The sequence below is a fragment of the Ovis canadensis genome, chromosome 6 (assembly GCF_042477335.2).
Source record: "Ovis canadensis isolate MfBH-ARS-UI-01 breed Bighorn chromosome 6, ARS-UI_OviCan_v2, whole genome shotgun sequence".
Taxonomy (NCBI): Eukaryota; Metazoa; Chordata; class Mammalia; order Artiodactyla; family Bovidae; genus Ovis; species Ovis canadensis.
The window spans coordinates 37768462-37782481 of NC_091250.1; the positions used below are offsets into that span (position 1 = coordinate 37768462).

Below are 14020 nucleotides of genomic sequence, written 5' to 3' on the forward strand. Positions count from 1 at the left end.
TGTGCTAGCCCAGGGAGGGGTGGTTGCAGGTGAAGTGAAACAGCTCTTCTCACCTGCTTCAGTGCGGCCGTTCCCAGCTTTGCCCTGACCTGGGGTACTGCCACCAGGGAAGCCTTCTTAACTGGCTTCTAAAGTTTTCACAAAAGTATTTTGGCCCATATATTGTTGTTAAGTTGGTGTCTGTCAGGGAAAGAGAGCTTCTGTCCCTCCGCCTCTGACATCTCCCTTGGTATGTTGTTTACCTCTAATGATAACAAGTTTCAATATTGTGAGTGACTGCAAAGGAACGATTATGAAAATCAGCAATGGAAACTCGTGAGAATGTTAAACAATATTACGGTCAGACAGTACTAAAATGATCTGGAAAGCAAAATTAGGACCAAAGGTGACAAAATATTCATAGGAAACATGCTCTTGAGCCTCACAATTATCACCGAGACCTTACCATTAATATTCAGCAAATATTAACCATCAGCTACGTGCTCATCATCAGACTAGGCACCAAAATGTACTGCCTTTGTGGAACTCGTCGTATTTGGAAAACAACGCATATAGTTTTAATATGAACTGATCACATGCAAAGGTGAAAAAGCTACAGTCCCTAGCTTTGGAGAAATTTAGTCCACTGACAAGACAAATGGCTAAGCAGATATTTGCATTACCATGAGGCAGGTGGTCATAAAGTAACCACTACTGTTGAAGACCAGGGGATGAAGGAAGGCTCAAGAAAAAGTATCGGAGTTGGCCTTGATTAGAGAACTCTCATGTTCATAAAACGTGTATTCCAAAATCTTGAATTCAAAAGTCAAAGAAGAGGGATTGTTCTTAAAGCAAGGAGCACAGCTGGCTAATGGTTGCAGATCATTAGACTCAACATTATAAACTACAGTAGGGCAATGAGGTTCTGTTACCAAAAACTAAGCCAGGGTGTTTGGGGTTTTGGTGCCTTTTTTTTTTTTCCTAAGGACAATATTTTCCATCCATTATAATTGAATTTTTAATAATTAATGTTTATTAAGTACAAAAACACTTATTAAGTACTCCAGTACTTTGGCCACCTGATGGGAAGAGCCAACTCATTGGAAAAGACCCTGATGCTGAGAAAGATTGAAGGCAGGAGGAAAGGGGCATGACAGAGAATGAGATGGCTGGACCGCATCACCAAATCAATGGACATGAGTTTGAGCAAACTCCGGGCACTGGTGATGGGCAGGGAAGCCTGGCGTGCTGCCATCAGTGGGGTCACAGGGTCGGACACAACAACTGAACAACAAAGTACAAAAATAGCATTTATACTGATGGCTTCACGCCAAGTCCTTCCTCCTGGTGGCATCCCTGAGGCAAGTGAGAAAACTGAGATTTGTAGAGTTAAGTGACTGACCCAGCTAGTGCGGGAAAGATGTGGGACTTACCTTCATCCTTCTGACTTCACAGTCTTTGTTCCGAGCCACTGTGATTACTATAAATACACATTCCCTCCAAGAGCAAAAAGCATTATCTAAAGAAGTTTATTTTCCCACATGAGAAGTTCAGAGAGCTGATTTTCAACAGTTATGGTTACTATAGGACAGCCTGTCACATGGTAATGCTGTCAACTTGAGGCTGTCCTCAAGGATCCAAGGCCCTTCTCTCACTCACCCTGCTGTCTTTAATGTATGCTTCTGACCTCACACCAGATCACAACATGGTTGTCATGTCCCTAGGCATCACACTGCATTCCAGGAGAAAAGAGCAAAAGTCAAAAGCCTTTCAGAGAGGCCTCAGGGTTCTAGCCAAGAAGGAAGACCTCAGAGATTTCAGCTTATATTTATTTCATTGACCAGCTCTAGAAGCAAAGACGGCTGGGAATTTGAGAGTTGTTTTCCAGCTTTTATTAAGTAAAAGGCAGGGGAAAGTGAGTTACATGGGCATTGAGAGACCCCTACTTAAATAGCACGTGCACAAACTAGCCTGAACAGTCTCTAGGCTCAGTTACATGCCTGTTAAGTATGAGTTAGTAAGCCTTGTAGAGAGGGCTCACATGATCTGGTAAACCTTTTTCCATCTGATATTTCCATCTGATTTTCTCCATTCTCTCTCTGGCCAAACTTGATTTTTGCCTCTTACCCAGCATGCACTTCGAAGTTCCCCGACTCAGCCCCCGCAGTACACTCAAGATGACTGCATTCTGCCACTACGTTTGTAATGAGTGTTACAATAGATTGCGTGTGTCAAAATAACCATATCCATACCTTAAAAGCACAAGAGAATTTCCCCGCCTCAAAACAATCTAGGTCAGGGTGCAGGAAGGAAGGCTCCAGGATCTTCAATGACCTGGTTTCCTTCTATTTTGTTGCTAACTTCCACATGCAACTCCTGGCTCATTCACTCTCGAGTGCCCCCAGAGCAACACATAGTAAGTGCAAATAAAAGAGCCGAACTTCGGTAAAATTGGGGCTTCCCTGGTGGCTCAGAGGATAAAGCGTCTGCCTGCAATGCAGGAAACCCGAGTTCGATCCCTGCGTTGGGAAGATCCCCTGGAGAAGGAAATGGCAACCCACTCCAGTATTCTTGTCTGGAGAATCCCATGGACAGAGGAGCCTGGCGGGTTACAGTCCACGGGGTCGCAAAGAATCGGACACGACTGAGAGACTTCACTTTCACTTTCTCGGGAAAATTGATGAAGGAAGTGATTTCTACATTCTAAGACACCAGATGGTTGGATGGCATCACCGACTGGATAGACATGAGTTTGAGCAAGCTCCGGGAGCTGGTGGTGGACAGGAAAGCCTGGCTTGCTGCAGTCCATGGGGTCGCAAAGAATCGGACATGACTGGGCGAGTGAACTGAAGACACCTGCTGCTGCTAAGTCGCTTCAGTCGTGTCCAACTCTGTTCGACCCCATAGACGGCAGCCCACCAGGCTGCTTTTCCACTTTTCCCTTCTAGCACTCGGAGTTAACAGTTCTACCTAAACTCCACTAGATGGCAGCACATACACATAAAATATATGAATGTGCGCCTAATTTTCTAAAAACTGAAACTTGAACTACAAATCCCAACAGGCATTCCTAGGCACCTGACTTGCTTCTGCACAAAGGTCTTAAGTTTCTTGCCAGCGCTGTGGTCTGGAGGACGCCATGAGCTTGCTGCTCTAAAGTAAGTTTCCCAATATATTAAAAAAGAAACTTTGGCGGCGGGGTGGGGGTGGGGGGCGGGAAAGGAGAGTTTTAATTTTCAGATGTTACTTTGTTCTGCACATTACCTCCTTCAGGATTACTTTTAGCTGTAAGTTCAGGATAAGAAGGGATGTTTAACAAATTTGAAACTCTGGTAAGTTTTTCAAAATAGCCAAAGGAGTCTATTGTAGACATCCTTTTTCCTGTTCGTCAAGAATTCCTGTAAAGGCTCTGTGTCTCTGGACTCAGCATTCTTACTGCGGAGGGCGGGGGTTCAATCCCTGATCGGGGAATTAAGATCCCATAAGCAAGGTGGGCCAAATTTAAAAAAAAAAAATAGCACTTTGATTCTAATATTTGGAGTAAGCAATCGATCTTGTCTGATTTTCACGTTAAATTTATTGAAAGTTGCCTCATTTCGCCATTTCAGATTATGTTTGCACTCATTTTTCCAAAGAAACGCGTTTTCGTGTAATAGTGCAGTTTATCTAGTTACAAGGCTTTAGCTCTAAAATCTGACCCCAGAAAGAAGGAGGACAGCTCGGAGGAGGTCATGAGTGAGCAAAACGGCTGCCCTGCGCTTCAAGCGCTTTTAGTAAGCGCTTCTCTAGGTGTCAAAGCTTCCTGGCGTGTGCCTTCACAGGGCCGTGGGCCAAAAGTCACTGATGACAGCAGTGTAAAGTAGCAGCTTTTTAATACATCATGCTCAGGATTGGGGGCGGGTAAGGATTATTGGGGTTTCTTACTTTCCAAAATATTATATTGAATGTTTAGCTTAACTTTTACCATGGTTTAACTTAAAAGGTATCACTCATGTAAGAAGGGGGAAGAAAAAAAAAAAACCTAAAATTGCATCAAAGTATGTCAGGCATTGTGAACGTCCTGCTTCTCCGTCAATCACAGAGCATCAGTGAAGTCGTAAGCTAGTCCCTGGGGCAGTTCTTAGACCCACGCGCTGTCAGTCTGGTCCTGCAAGAAACTTGACTCCTAGAGAAAGTTACACACGCACGAGTTTTACTGGAGGAAATGCTGGTATGGGAGAAAATGAGGAGGAACTGGGGCTGGGAGAGCGGTTAGACCGCGGCGGAGCCGGGGAGCGGACGAGGGGCTGGGCGGGGTGCGCGCATCCCGCTTCCCTTGCAGTCCGCGGGAGGAGCGCCACGGCAGGCGGGAGGGGCTCGGGGTGTCCCCAAGCTGCGTTCGCCTTGGCAGTCGTGCCGCACCCAGGCACCCAGGCACCGGAAATGGCCCGGGGGCGGTGGCCTCGGCACAAACTCAGATGGGTTTCAGACCGCGGCGCTGGCATCGTGGTCAGTTACGGGTACCAATTCCGCGGAGCCGCAAGGCCCTGGCGCCCTGTGGGGATTTAGAACCACAAGATCTTCTCTGTATCCAGGATCAGGAGGCCTGGGTTTGAATTTCTAGCCGTGAAACACTGGGCGAACCACGTAATCTCTTTGAAATCAGTGCACCCAGACCAGGCCCTGGGTCAGCTCTTAAACACTCTCTTTCGCCGCTGCCCTCCACCCCTCCATTTGTCCACCGCCTCTGCACGACTGCAGTTTCCTCCGAAGGAAACCCGCTGCTCAGCCCCTCCCCAGGCCTGCTCTCCAGTAAACTTTCCAGAATACACATCTGGTCCTGTCGTGCTCTCAAATCCTCCAGTACCAGTACCGATTGCCCACAGGAGTAACTAGCCCTCAGCGTGGAGAGCTGGGACAGAGGTTGGAGGCTTGAAAGTGTAGGCGAGTTACCGCAAAAAGCCAAGGTTGGCTGACGAGAACAGAGATAAGTTCAAAAAGAAATGACTGGATCGTGTGAGCCCTCCAGGCTAGACTAGCTAGCTCTCTGCACTCTTTATCAGACAGGTAATGAGCAGACTGGGAAGGTAATTTTGTGCATGTGCTATCTATTAGCTCACTCAACACCTACCCAGCTCGCCTCCCCCAACCCCTACCCTTTTCAGTTTGTAAAGACTGGAAAATAAAACTCGAATTCTTAGCCTCTGCTGCTAAAGCTGGCCAACAAAACATGGGCTGGAATTTCAGAGGAGGGCTTCCTCCCAAAATAGAAAAGCCAGGTCTCTGAAAGACTTCTGTCTTTTGCTCCCTTCATTGTTTTTGCCTGGAATGCAGATATGATGTCTTGGGAGAAAGCAGCCATTTTGTGCCTTGTTGTGCGGTCAGAGGCATACACTAAGAACTGCAGGGTGAGAGAAAGGACTTGGTTCCTTGCAGACAGCCCCATTTGATCATCGCTTGACTCTTCACTAGCTGTAACCTCATCACTAGCCTTTCCTGTCACCCTGCGATCTGGGTTACAGTCCAAGCATTGACCAGGTATCTTCTGTAGATCCTATTTCCCCTGTCAGACTTCCTCAGTCCTCCCTTTTAAAAATCACTGTTTGTGTCTGTTAAAGTGTTACTGCTGAATGCTCAAACTTTAATCAGCAGCGCTGTGGGGTAGGGTGCTCACATACGGAAGAGTCAGGAGGCCTGACATTAGTCCTGGCTTTGCTGTTGACCAGCCCTGTGACCTTGAGCAGGTCAAGTCCGTTCCCTCAGGTGTAAAAGGGGGGTTTGGACAGGCTCTGACTTTCCAACTCTTATTTTTCAATGACTCTCTGAGGCCAACTGTGAAATCTTACCAAGAGCCCTGGAAAAACCAAAGATGACTGATAGTACAGACCCCAAGAAAAGTGTACAAGGGAGGAAGCAAGAAGCAGTCCCCAGTAGGGAGGACCCACGCAGTGTTTGCAGGGAGGGGCAGAGGGGAGAAGGTGGTGGGCTGTACCAGCAGCAGAGGCTGAAGCAACCTGAAGATGGCTTGAAGTCTCATGCCTGTCTGTCATCAGGTACCACTTCAGCGTGTGTTAGTCGCTCAGTCATGTCCCACTCTGCGACCCCGTGGACTGCAGCCCTCCAGCTCCCTCTGTCCATGGGATTTTCCAGGCAAGGAAACTGGAGTGGGCTGCATTCCCTTCTCCAGGGGATCTTCCCAACCCAGGGATCAAACCTGTGCCTTCTGCACTGCACCCAGATTCTTTACTGACTGAGCTACTGGGCTTTGCTAAATGTTTTTATATGCAAAGCTAGGCATTTAGGGTAAGCGTTCTTGGAGATGGATGGGGATATTCTCAGGTGGTGGGAATATTTGACAGAGGTGTGTGTCTTCAGGGTCTTAAAGGAGTCCGTTGAACCATTCCTTCTAAATGTTACTGCACAAGGCCACGGGCTACAGTATAAGCCATTAAATACACGTCTGTAGATTAAACCGCAGGTTCCAGGATGGGTCGACTTGATGGGAAGGTCATTGTCCTCACAGCTGCTGCTCAGGGGATCGGCCGGGCAGCTGCGTTGGTAAGTTATTATCTTCTGTTGCTTGCTTACTAACTTTTGCGGTACCAAAAGTTAGTTATGGGGCCAGGTACCATGGTTATTTAGTTCTGCTCTTTTTTTTTTTTTTCCTTTTGTGCTTCTATTGTCTTAAGTTACAAAAAGGAAAAGTGACTACTCCGACTCCAGGCAGATGAGGGAATGAATACCTCACATTTATCCTGTGATGTCACTGATAACCTTTAACCTGAGAAACTTATCTGTCTGCCTCAGTTTCTCTGCACAATAATAAAGTCACTGAAGGGGCCCTACAGAAGTGCATTGTTTTCTGAGATTATGTCAGTTCAGAGGCAGGACTCCAGACTTATGAGACTATCAAGTTATCTTTGCCTTCTAATTTATATCAACTTCTCACACATGAAACCCCCGCCTGAGCTAATAATCCACTTTTATTAAGAGGAAAAGTGTTGAAATAACCCATTTTTCTTTTATTATTTGGATTGTAGTCTCTGCTCAGAAATAGAGTGCAGGCTTTAAAATCAAAGAAAGGTAGTATTTTGAGAGGTGTTCAATAACTGAATCCTAGTTTTTTTAAAAAAATATTTATTTGGTCTTACAAAGTCGGGCTTCCCAGGTGGCACAGTGGTGAAGAATCCACCTGCCAAAACAGGAGACTCAAGAGACTCGAGTTCAATCCCTGGGTCGGAAAGATACCGTGGAGAAAGGAGTGACAAGCCACTCTAGTATGCTTGCCTGGAGAATTCCATGGACAGAGGAGCCTGGTGGGCTACAGTCCATGGGGCATGATTGAGCAATTGAGCACAACCACACACACACAAAGGGACAAAGTCAACTGACAAGCACAGTGTATGACACATCGTTCTAATTAACGATAAAACTGGTTAAAAATGTGAAGAACGAGGTGAGACTAGGGAGTGTGAAATTTCACCTACTTCATGGGAAAATAATAGCGACAGAAAGATAAAGGGGAGAGGCTAAGTGACTCGGTTCACAAGAGCAGTTTAACCAAGTAAACAAAGGGTTCATTTGTGCATTGTGTCTCCCAGGCTTTTGCAAGAGAAGGTGCCAAAGTCATAGCCACAGATATCAATGAATCCAAACTTCAGGAACTGGAAAAGTACCCAGGTAAGCACCTCCATATCTTGATTTTGACATTGGCGTCTACAGGGGATTATAAAGCATTAGCACTTTACATGTTGAAAGAAAATTCCTTAGCTGTTCAGCTCCACTGGCCTTCTATTTAAAGCCAGATTCTCTGATACCCAGTTTGTATTCTGTGAGCCTGCAGACAAAAATCTATACACTTAAATGTATGAACAAAGTTTTTAAGGTGCACACTTAAAATTTTTTATTTATCCAACATGTCAAAGGATTCAATAGCTAATTATGAAGTCGGCTGTGACCATTTAACAGTCATTATGACAGCTTCTTACTTCTGAGCCCCCCTCCTCTGAGGGCAGCAGTGTCCAAGAGAAACATGACTTTTGTCATAGGCATAATTTTTTCTAGTAAAATATACATTTAAAATGTTAAAAGAAACAGGTGAAAAGTTTAAGAATATATTTTATTTAACTCAATATATCTAAAATACTATAATATTAATGTACTCATGATCAAAATTATTAATGGGGTATTTTACATTTTTTCCTAAATCTTTGAAACCTGTGTGTATTTTACACTTCACAGCATGTTTCCAATCAGACTAGCTACACTTTAAGGGCTCAGTAGCCACATGCAGCCAGAGGCTGCTATACTGGAAACAGCTCAGCCCTAACATTACATATCATGGCCAGAGACGCTAAGAAATTGTTCAGGTGTTTATTACCCCTTATACTATGGGCTTCCCTGGGGGCTCAGACGGTAAAGAATTCGCCTGCACTGCAGGAGACCCAAGTACTATCCCTGGGTCAGGAAGATCCCCTGGAGAAGGAAATGGCAACCCACTCCAGTATTCTTGCCTGGAGAATCCCGTGGACAGAGGAGCCTGGTGGACCACAGTCTACAGCGTTGCAGAGAGTCACTCAGTCATGTGCGACTAACAGTTTCTTTCTACCACTTACTACATACACCACACTGAACCTAACTCCAACATCAGAGAGCTTCGGGTGACTCGGAAAGAAATCAGAACAGAGCACTTATTTAGAAGTTGAATAGAACAGGTTCCATGATCAACACAGATCAGTTCACTGACCTAGTTAACTGCACAAGACTATCTTGAATTGTAATTCCAACAAATCAAGCTGTTGGAATAGAAAAGCCCTACAGAAAGCAGGCCTTTCTGAACCTCGGTTTCAGTCTTCCCTTTCTGTTTATAAACTTTTCTTTCTGTATCCAAAAGAGAATAATGAACCATGTATTATTTAAAAAAAAAAAACATAAAAATAATGACTGCTGCTTCCGTTCGAGAACGTTCAGGGGTTTTTGAATAGCTGGTGCGGTGTGTATCTCTCACACCCCCATGCCAGATCTCTTGCGGCCAGTTTTCAAGTGTTTCATCCCTTTGGGCTCTCATTTCTTCTCCTTGTAATTTGGTCCAGAAATAAGTGATGATACCTTTGGCCAGCAGAGTTATTTCTGAAAAATAATAGGATTAACATAAAGGTAAAGTACACAAGTAAAAACAACACCTTATCCACCGTCCCTGCCTTTACTCTTCACACAGACAGAATCCACCATCCCTGTAGCAGGGACTTGCCCTCTGGGGGGAAGAATGGGCTGAAATGAGCTGACTCACAGCGATTACTGCTGGCTTACTGAGAAGCACCTGCTATTGATCGTCCCCATGTCACTGTGAAGTCTTTACTCAGAAAAGACCTTTATCATTCAATTTATGGACTAGAGAGAAGGGGAAGAAGAAAGAGAAGTGTTATTGGGAGGTCAAATGGGGAGACTTCAAGATTTTTACTGATAGTCTTAAGATTATGAAGACCCTACGAATGGGCAGCAATCCTACAAAGCCTACTATATGGATATTACCATCGTCATACTTGGAAACAGCTGAATCTTCAAGGCTAAGCATCCTTTATTACAGGCAAATACAGGCAAATAGCACCCTTTGTTTTATATTTCAGGTATTCACACTCGGGTCCTTGATGTCACAAAGAAGAAGCAAATTGACCAGTTTGCCAATGACATTGAGAGACTTGATGTTCTCTTTAATGTTGCTGGGTAATTCACAACTTTTCACTTCACTCTTCTTACAGAAAGCTTTCTGCAACTTTCACACGAAGAATTTTGATAAAGCAAAATTATTCATTGTGAACCATAATATATTCCTTGGGGAATATGACTAAAATTTTGGACAGAATTTTTATTACAATTAAGATCAGCAAGTAAAACATCCATAGACATAGGCTTGGGGTCTAGAGGCAGTTAGGGTCACTCAAGGCACCAGCACTAACACAAAGCCATTGCTCTTTTCAGGACTGGTACCAGGCTCATGCCAATGGACTTGTCACTGATGCTCCACTAGGACTGATAAAATAATATGAAAAACTTTTCCCATAGAGTGTCTTTAAAATGACCCCTTGTCAGAATACATTTACCAGAAGCCAAGTACTCAGGTTATTGAAATGTGAATGTCCCCAGTTTTTTGGCACATTCTAGCAAGTTCTTTATACCTCCCAAGCTCAGTGTTTCTTATTGGGACAGTCAATCCCAGCAAAAGAAGGTTCACGTTGTACCTTTATACACAACATAAAGAGAATGACTTAATTGAACATCATGGGGTGGTACCAAGCTTCCTGACCTACACACGTAAGCTAGAACTGGAGCAGCTACATGTAGATTCAGCCACTGGAAGCTCCAAAATCACTGCAGATGGTGATTGCAGCCATGTAGATTCAGTGAGCTGGAACCCACTCTCCCTTCTCAGGCGTATCAGTAGATGTGAGTAAATAGCATCTCAGTAGATACCTTCCAGATGTCCCACTTTTCTTAGGTAGTGTTACATTTATACCCCTGCATTGGTAGAAGAATCCTAGAACGTTCTAATATAGTTTTGTGGTTCTACCTAATCATGATTCAGAGTGGAAAAAAAAAACCTCTGCATTCATAGTTTATCAAATGTTACAATGTATGGAAATTAAATTATAGCAACAACTTGTGATGATCTGGTTTATAAATAACCTGCTCATCCCTCATGAGGATATACGCAGAACTGTGGAAAAAACAACTAGCAAAATTAGTTTTTGAGCATCTGTTAAGTGTTCAGCAACCTAAGGGATACAGAAATAGAGCGTGTGATTCTTGCTGTCATTCAGTTGAACTGGAAATACAGTGGTGTCAGAACCAACAATCTTTTATAATTAATTACATAATTTTGGTCCAGGGGACAGTGAAATCGAGTAGCACTCAAGTGTTTAGAAAGCTTCCTTGAGGAAATGTGACTTCAAAAGAGTGAGGTTTATATTAAAGGTTTGCTTTGTTCTGCAATGTCTGCTCAATATGTTAGAACTGTACAGTAGGGGCACTATTTTGCTACCCTGAGATGAGACTTGTTTCCTTGAGTTTAGATTTCTCCTTGAGAATGTAAAATTTGTGCGACCAGAGGGTGCTCTTGAAGTAGTAGTTAAGCATTCTATTCTCATTTGTTTTTTATTTATTTTTTAATGGATTTCCCTGATGGCTCAGATGGTAAAGAATCTGCCTACAATGCAGGAGACCTCAGGGTCGGGAAGATCCCCTGGAGAAGGGAATGGCAACCCACTCCAGTATTCTTGCCTGGGAAATTTTCCTTGGAGTTTTGATTTCCCTTGAGAATGTTACCACCCTTATGGCAGAAAGTGAAGAGAAACTAAAAAGCCTCTTGATGAAAGTGAAAGACGAGAGTGAAAAAGTTGGCTTAAAGCTCAACATTCAGAAAACTAAGATCATGGCATCTGGGCCCATCACTTCATGGGAAATCAATGGGGAAACAGTGGAAACAGTGTCAGACTTTATTTTTGGGAGCTCCAAAATCATTGCAGATGGTGATTGCAGCCATGAAATTAAAAGACACTTACTCCTTGGAAGGAAAGTTATGACCAACCTAGACAGCATATTCAAAAGCAGAGAATTACTTTGCCAACAAAGGCCCATCTAGTCCAGGCTATGGTTTTTCCAGTAGTCATGTATCGATCTGAGAGTTGGACTGTGAAGAAAGCTGAGCGCCAGAGAATTAATGCTTTTGAACTGTGGTGTTGGAGAAGACTCTTGAGAGTCCCTTGGACTGCAAGGAGATCCAACCAGTCCATTCTGAAGGAGATCAGCCCTGGGATTTCTTTGGAAGGAATGATGCTAAAGCTGAAACTCCAGTACTTTGGCCACCTCATGCGAAGAGTTGACTCATTGGAAAAGACTCTGATGCTGGGAGGGATTGGGGGCAGGAGGAGAAGGGGACGACCGAGGATGAGATGGCTGGATGGCATCGCGGACTCGATGGACATGAGTCTGAGTGAACTCTGGGAGTTGGTGATGGACAGGGAGGCCTGGCGTGCTGCGATTCATGGGGTCGCAGAGTCGGACATGACTGAGCAACTGAACTGAGAATGTTAAATTTGTGCCACCAGGCGGCGCTCTTGCTCTTGAAATGATGGTTATGCAGCGTGTTATTTGGTTTGGGGTTGGGTTTTGGGGGGGTTTTTTAATATTTATTTATTTTTGCTGCATCAGGTCTTAGTTGCAGCATGCAGGAATTGAGGCCCACGGACTCTCTACTTGAGGCAAGCGGGCTTGGTTGTCTTCAGCATGTGGGATCTTAGTTCCCTGCCGACGAATGGAACCCCCGTTTCCTGCCCTGGAACCTGAATTCTTAACCATTGGACCATCAAGAAATCCATGTTTATTTTTAATGACAGTGATTTTCCCGTGCAGTTGGTATAAAATTTCTTATGTTTCTTAGTTTCCAAACTCCTGCTTTCTTTTAAAAGAAGTTTATGGTCTTAAACTTTTTTAGCTTATGTTGTTAGAATACTTCACCTAATGTGCTAAGCGATACTAGGTTTGACTTGTTAATAGTCTTGGTGATGGAAGGGACAATGGTCCAAGCCAATAAAGAACAGTGGAAAGGATAAGGAAATTCAATAGGAGTTTTTTAGGATGATCATCTTCTCCATTGCTTAATCACTCCTCCAGCTTCGTCCATCACGGAACCATCCTGGACTGTGAGGAGACAGACTGGGACTTCTCGATGAACCTCAACGTCCGCAGCATGTACCTGATGATCAAGGCCTTTCTTCCTAAGGTGAGGTGACCAGCATCGCTAGCGTGAGCATAAGTGGGCCTCCACACTGGACATCCAGAGAGGATCCCCAGTCTGATAACAGCTCTCATACTGACTAACCTGAATTGAACATGTATATCAAGACATTTAATAGAAATGAACTCGTTTACCTTTCCACTTCATTCACTCAAGGGCTATCAGGCTGCATTTCAGATGAAGAAGGCATCAGAGAGCTAAACAAAGTCCTCTCTATAATGAAAGTCCTGTGTTTGAGAGGTGAGATGGGACCATATGTCATCCAATAAATGTATAACATGTGGGATGGTTGTGAGTACTATGAACTAAAAAGATGCTAGGCTATCAGAGAGGTCCAGGAGGGCCTCACTGGAAAAGTGTAACTTTCATAGATGTCCCAGGGAAGTGAGGGAGCTGACTGTTCAGCTATGTGGGATTGAGTTCCAGGGATTGGGACAACAAGGGGGCTTGTGGGCCCAAAGCAGCCTGATGAGAAAGGTATTGCTTTATCACGTCCAGTGTGCAGAGGGATGAAGCTGGGGGGTTAGATAACTTGCCTGAGGTCATGTGACTAGTCAAATAATTAGCCATGCAACTAGGAAGTGGTTAGAGCCAGGATTTGAACCCTAGAAGCTGGGCCCCTTCTTTCTTTCCTTTCTTTCTTTATGGCTGGAGTGACTCTTTGTCGCTGTGCACAGGCTTTCTCTAGTTGCAGCGAGCTGGGGCTACCCTCTAGTTGTGCTGCTTCTCGTTGTGGGGGCTTCTCTCGTTTTGGAGTACAGGTTCTAGGTGTGCGGGCTTCAGTAATGGCGGCTCGCTGGCTTAGCAGCCGTGACGCACGTGCTTGGTTGCTTTGCGGCATGTAGGATCTTCTCAGACCAGGGGTTAGTCCTTGCTTGTCCCCTGCATTGGCTGGCAGAGTCTTAACTGCTGGACCACCAGGTAAGTCCTGGGCCCCTTCTTGAGCGTCAGTGTCTGGGCACACTCTCATTGCTTTTCTGTACCCTGAGTATTCTGCACTCCTGCTTTCAGCCGAACCACAGAGGTGCCAGCAAGGTGAGAGACAGCGTGTGCTAAAGAGAGAGTATTCCTCCTGAGTCTGCTGCCCTTGCATTCACCAGCCTTCACACAACTCATCACTGTTTTTAATTTATTTTACAAACAAGCATTAAGTGCCTTTCAACTGAGAGTGCCACACTAGGTGCTCTGGGGGAGGGGAACAGAAATATGAAAAACATTGACTTCAGATGAGCTTATGAGCCAGCAGTAGCAGAGAGCACAGGCTCAGAC

General features: G+C 44.6%; 1 protein-coding gene across 3 annotated transcripts in view; it reads left to right on the forward strand.

The window, feature by feature from the left end:
- The first annotated feature begins 2692 nt into the window (after positions 1-2692).
- The window catches only part of BDH2 (3-hydroxybutyrate dehydrogenase 2), a 28072-nt gene continuing 16744 nt past the window's right edge, over positions 2693-14020 (forward strand). The window contains exons 1-6 of one of the 3 annotated variants that reach the window (XM_069593594.1): positions 3084-3137; positions 5293-5496; positions 6334-6516; positions 7560-7638; positions 9585-9681; positions 12628-12736. In XM_069593594.1, the coding sequence (XP_069449695.1) occupies positions 6445-6516; positions 7560-7638; positions 9585-9681; positions 12628-12736 (357 nt within the window). In that variant the 5' untranslated portion in view covers positions 3084-3137; positions 5293-5496; positions 6334-6444. Of the gene's footprint in view, positions 3138-5292; positions 5497-6333; positions 6517-7559; positions 7639-9584; positions 9682-12627; positions 12737-14020 lie in introns of all 3 variants that reach the window. The other 2 variants (XM_069593592.1, XM_069593593.1) reach the window with 2 other exon arrangements.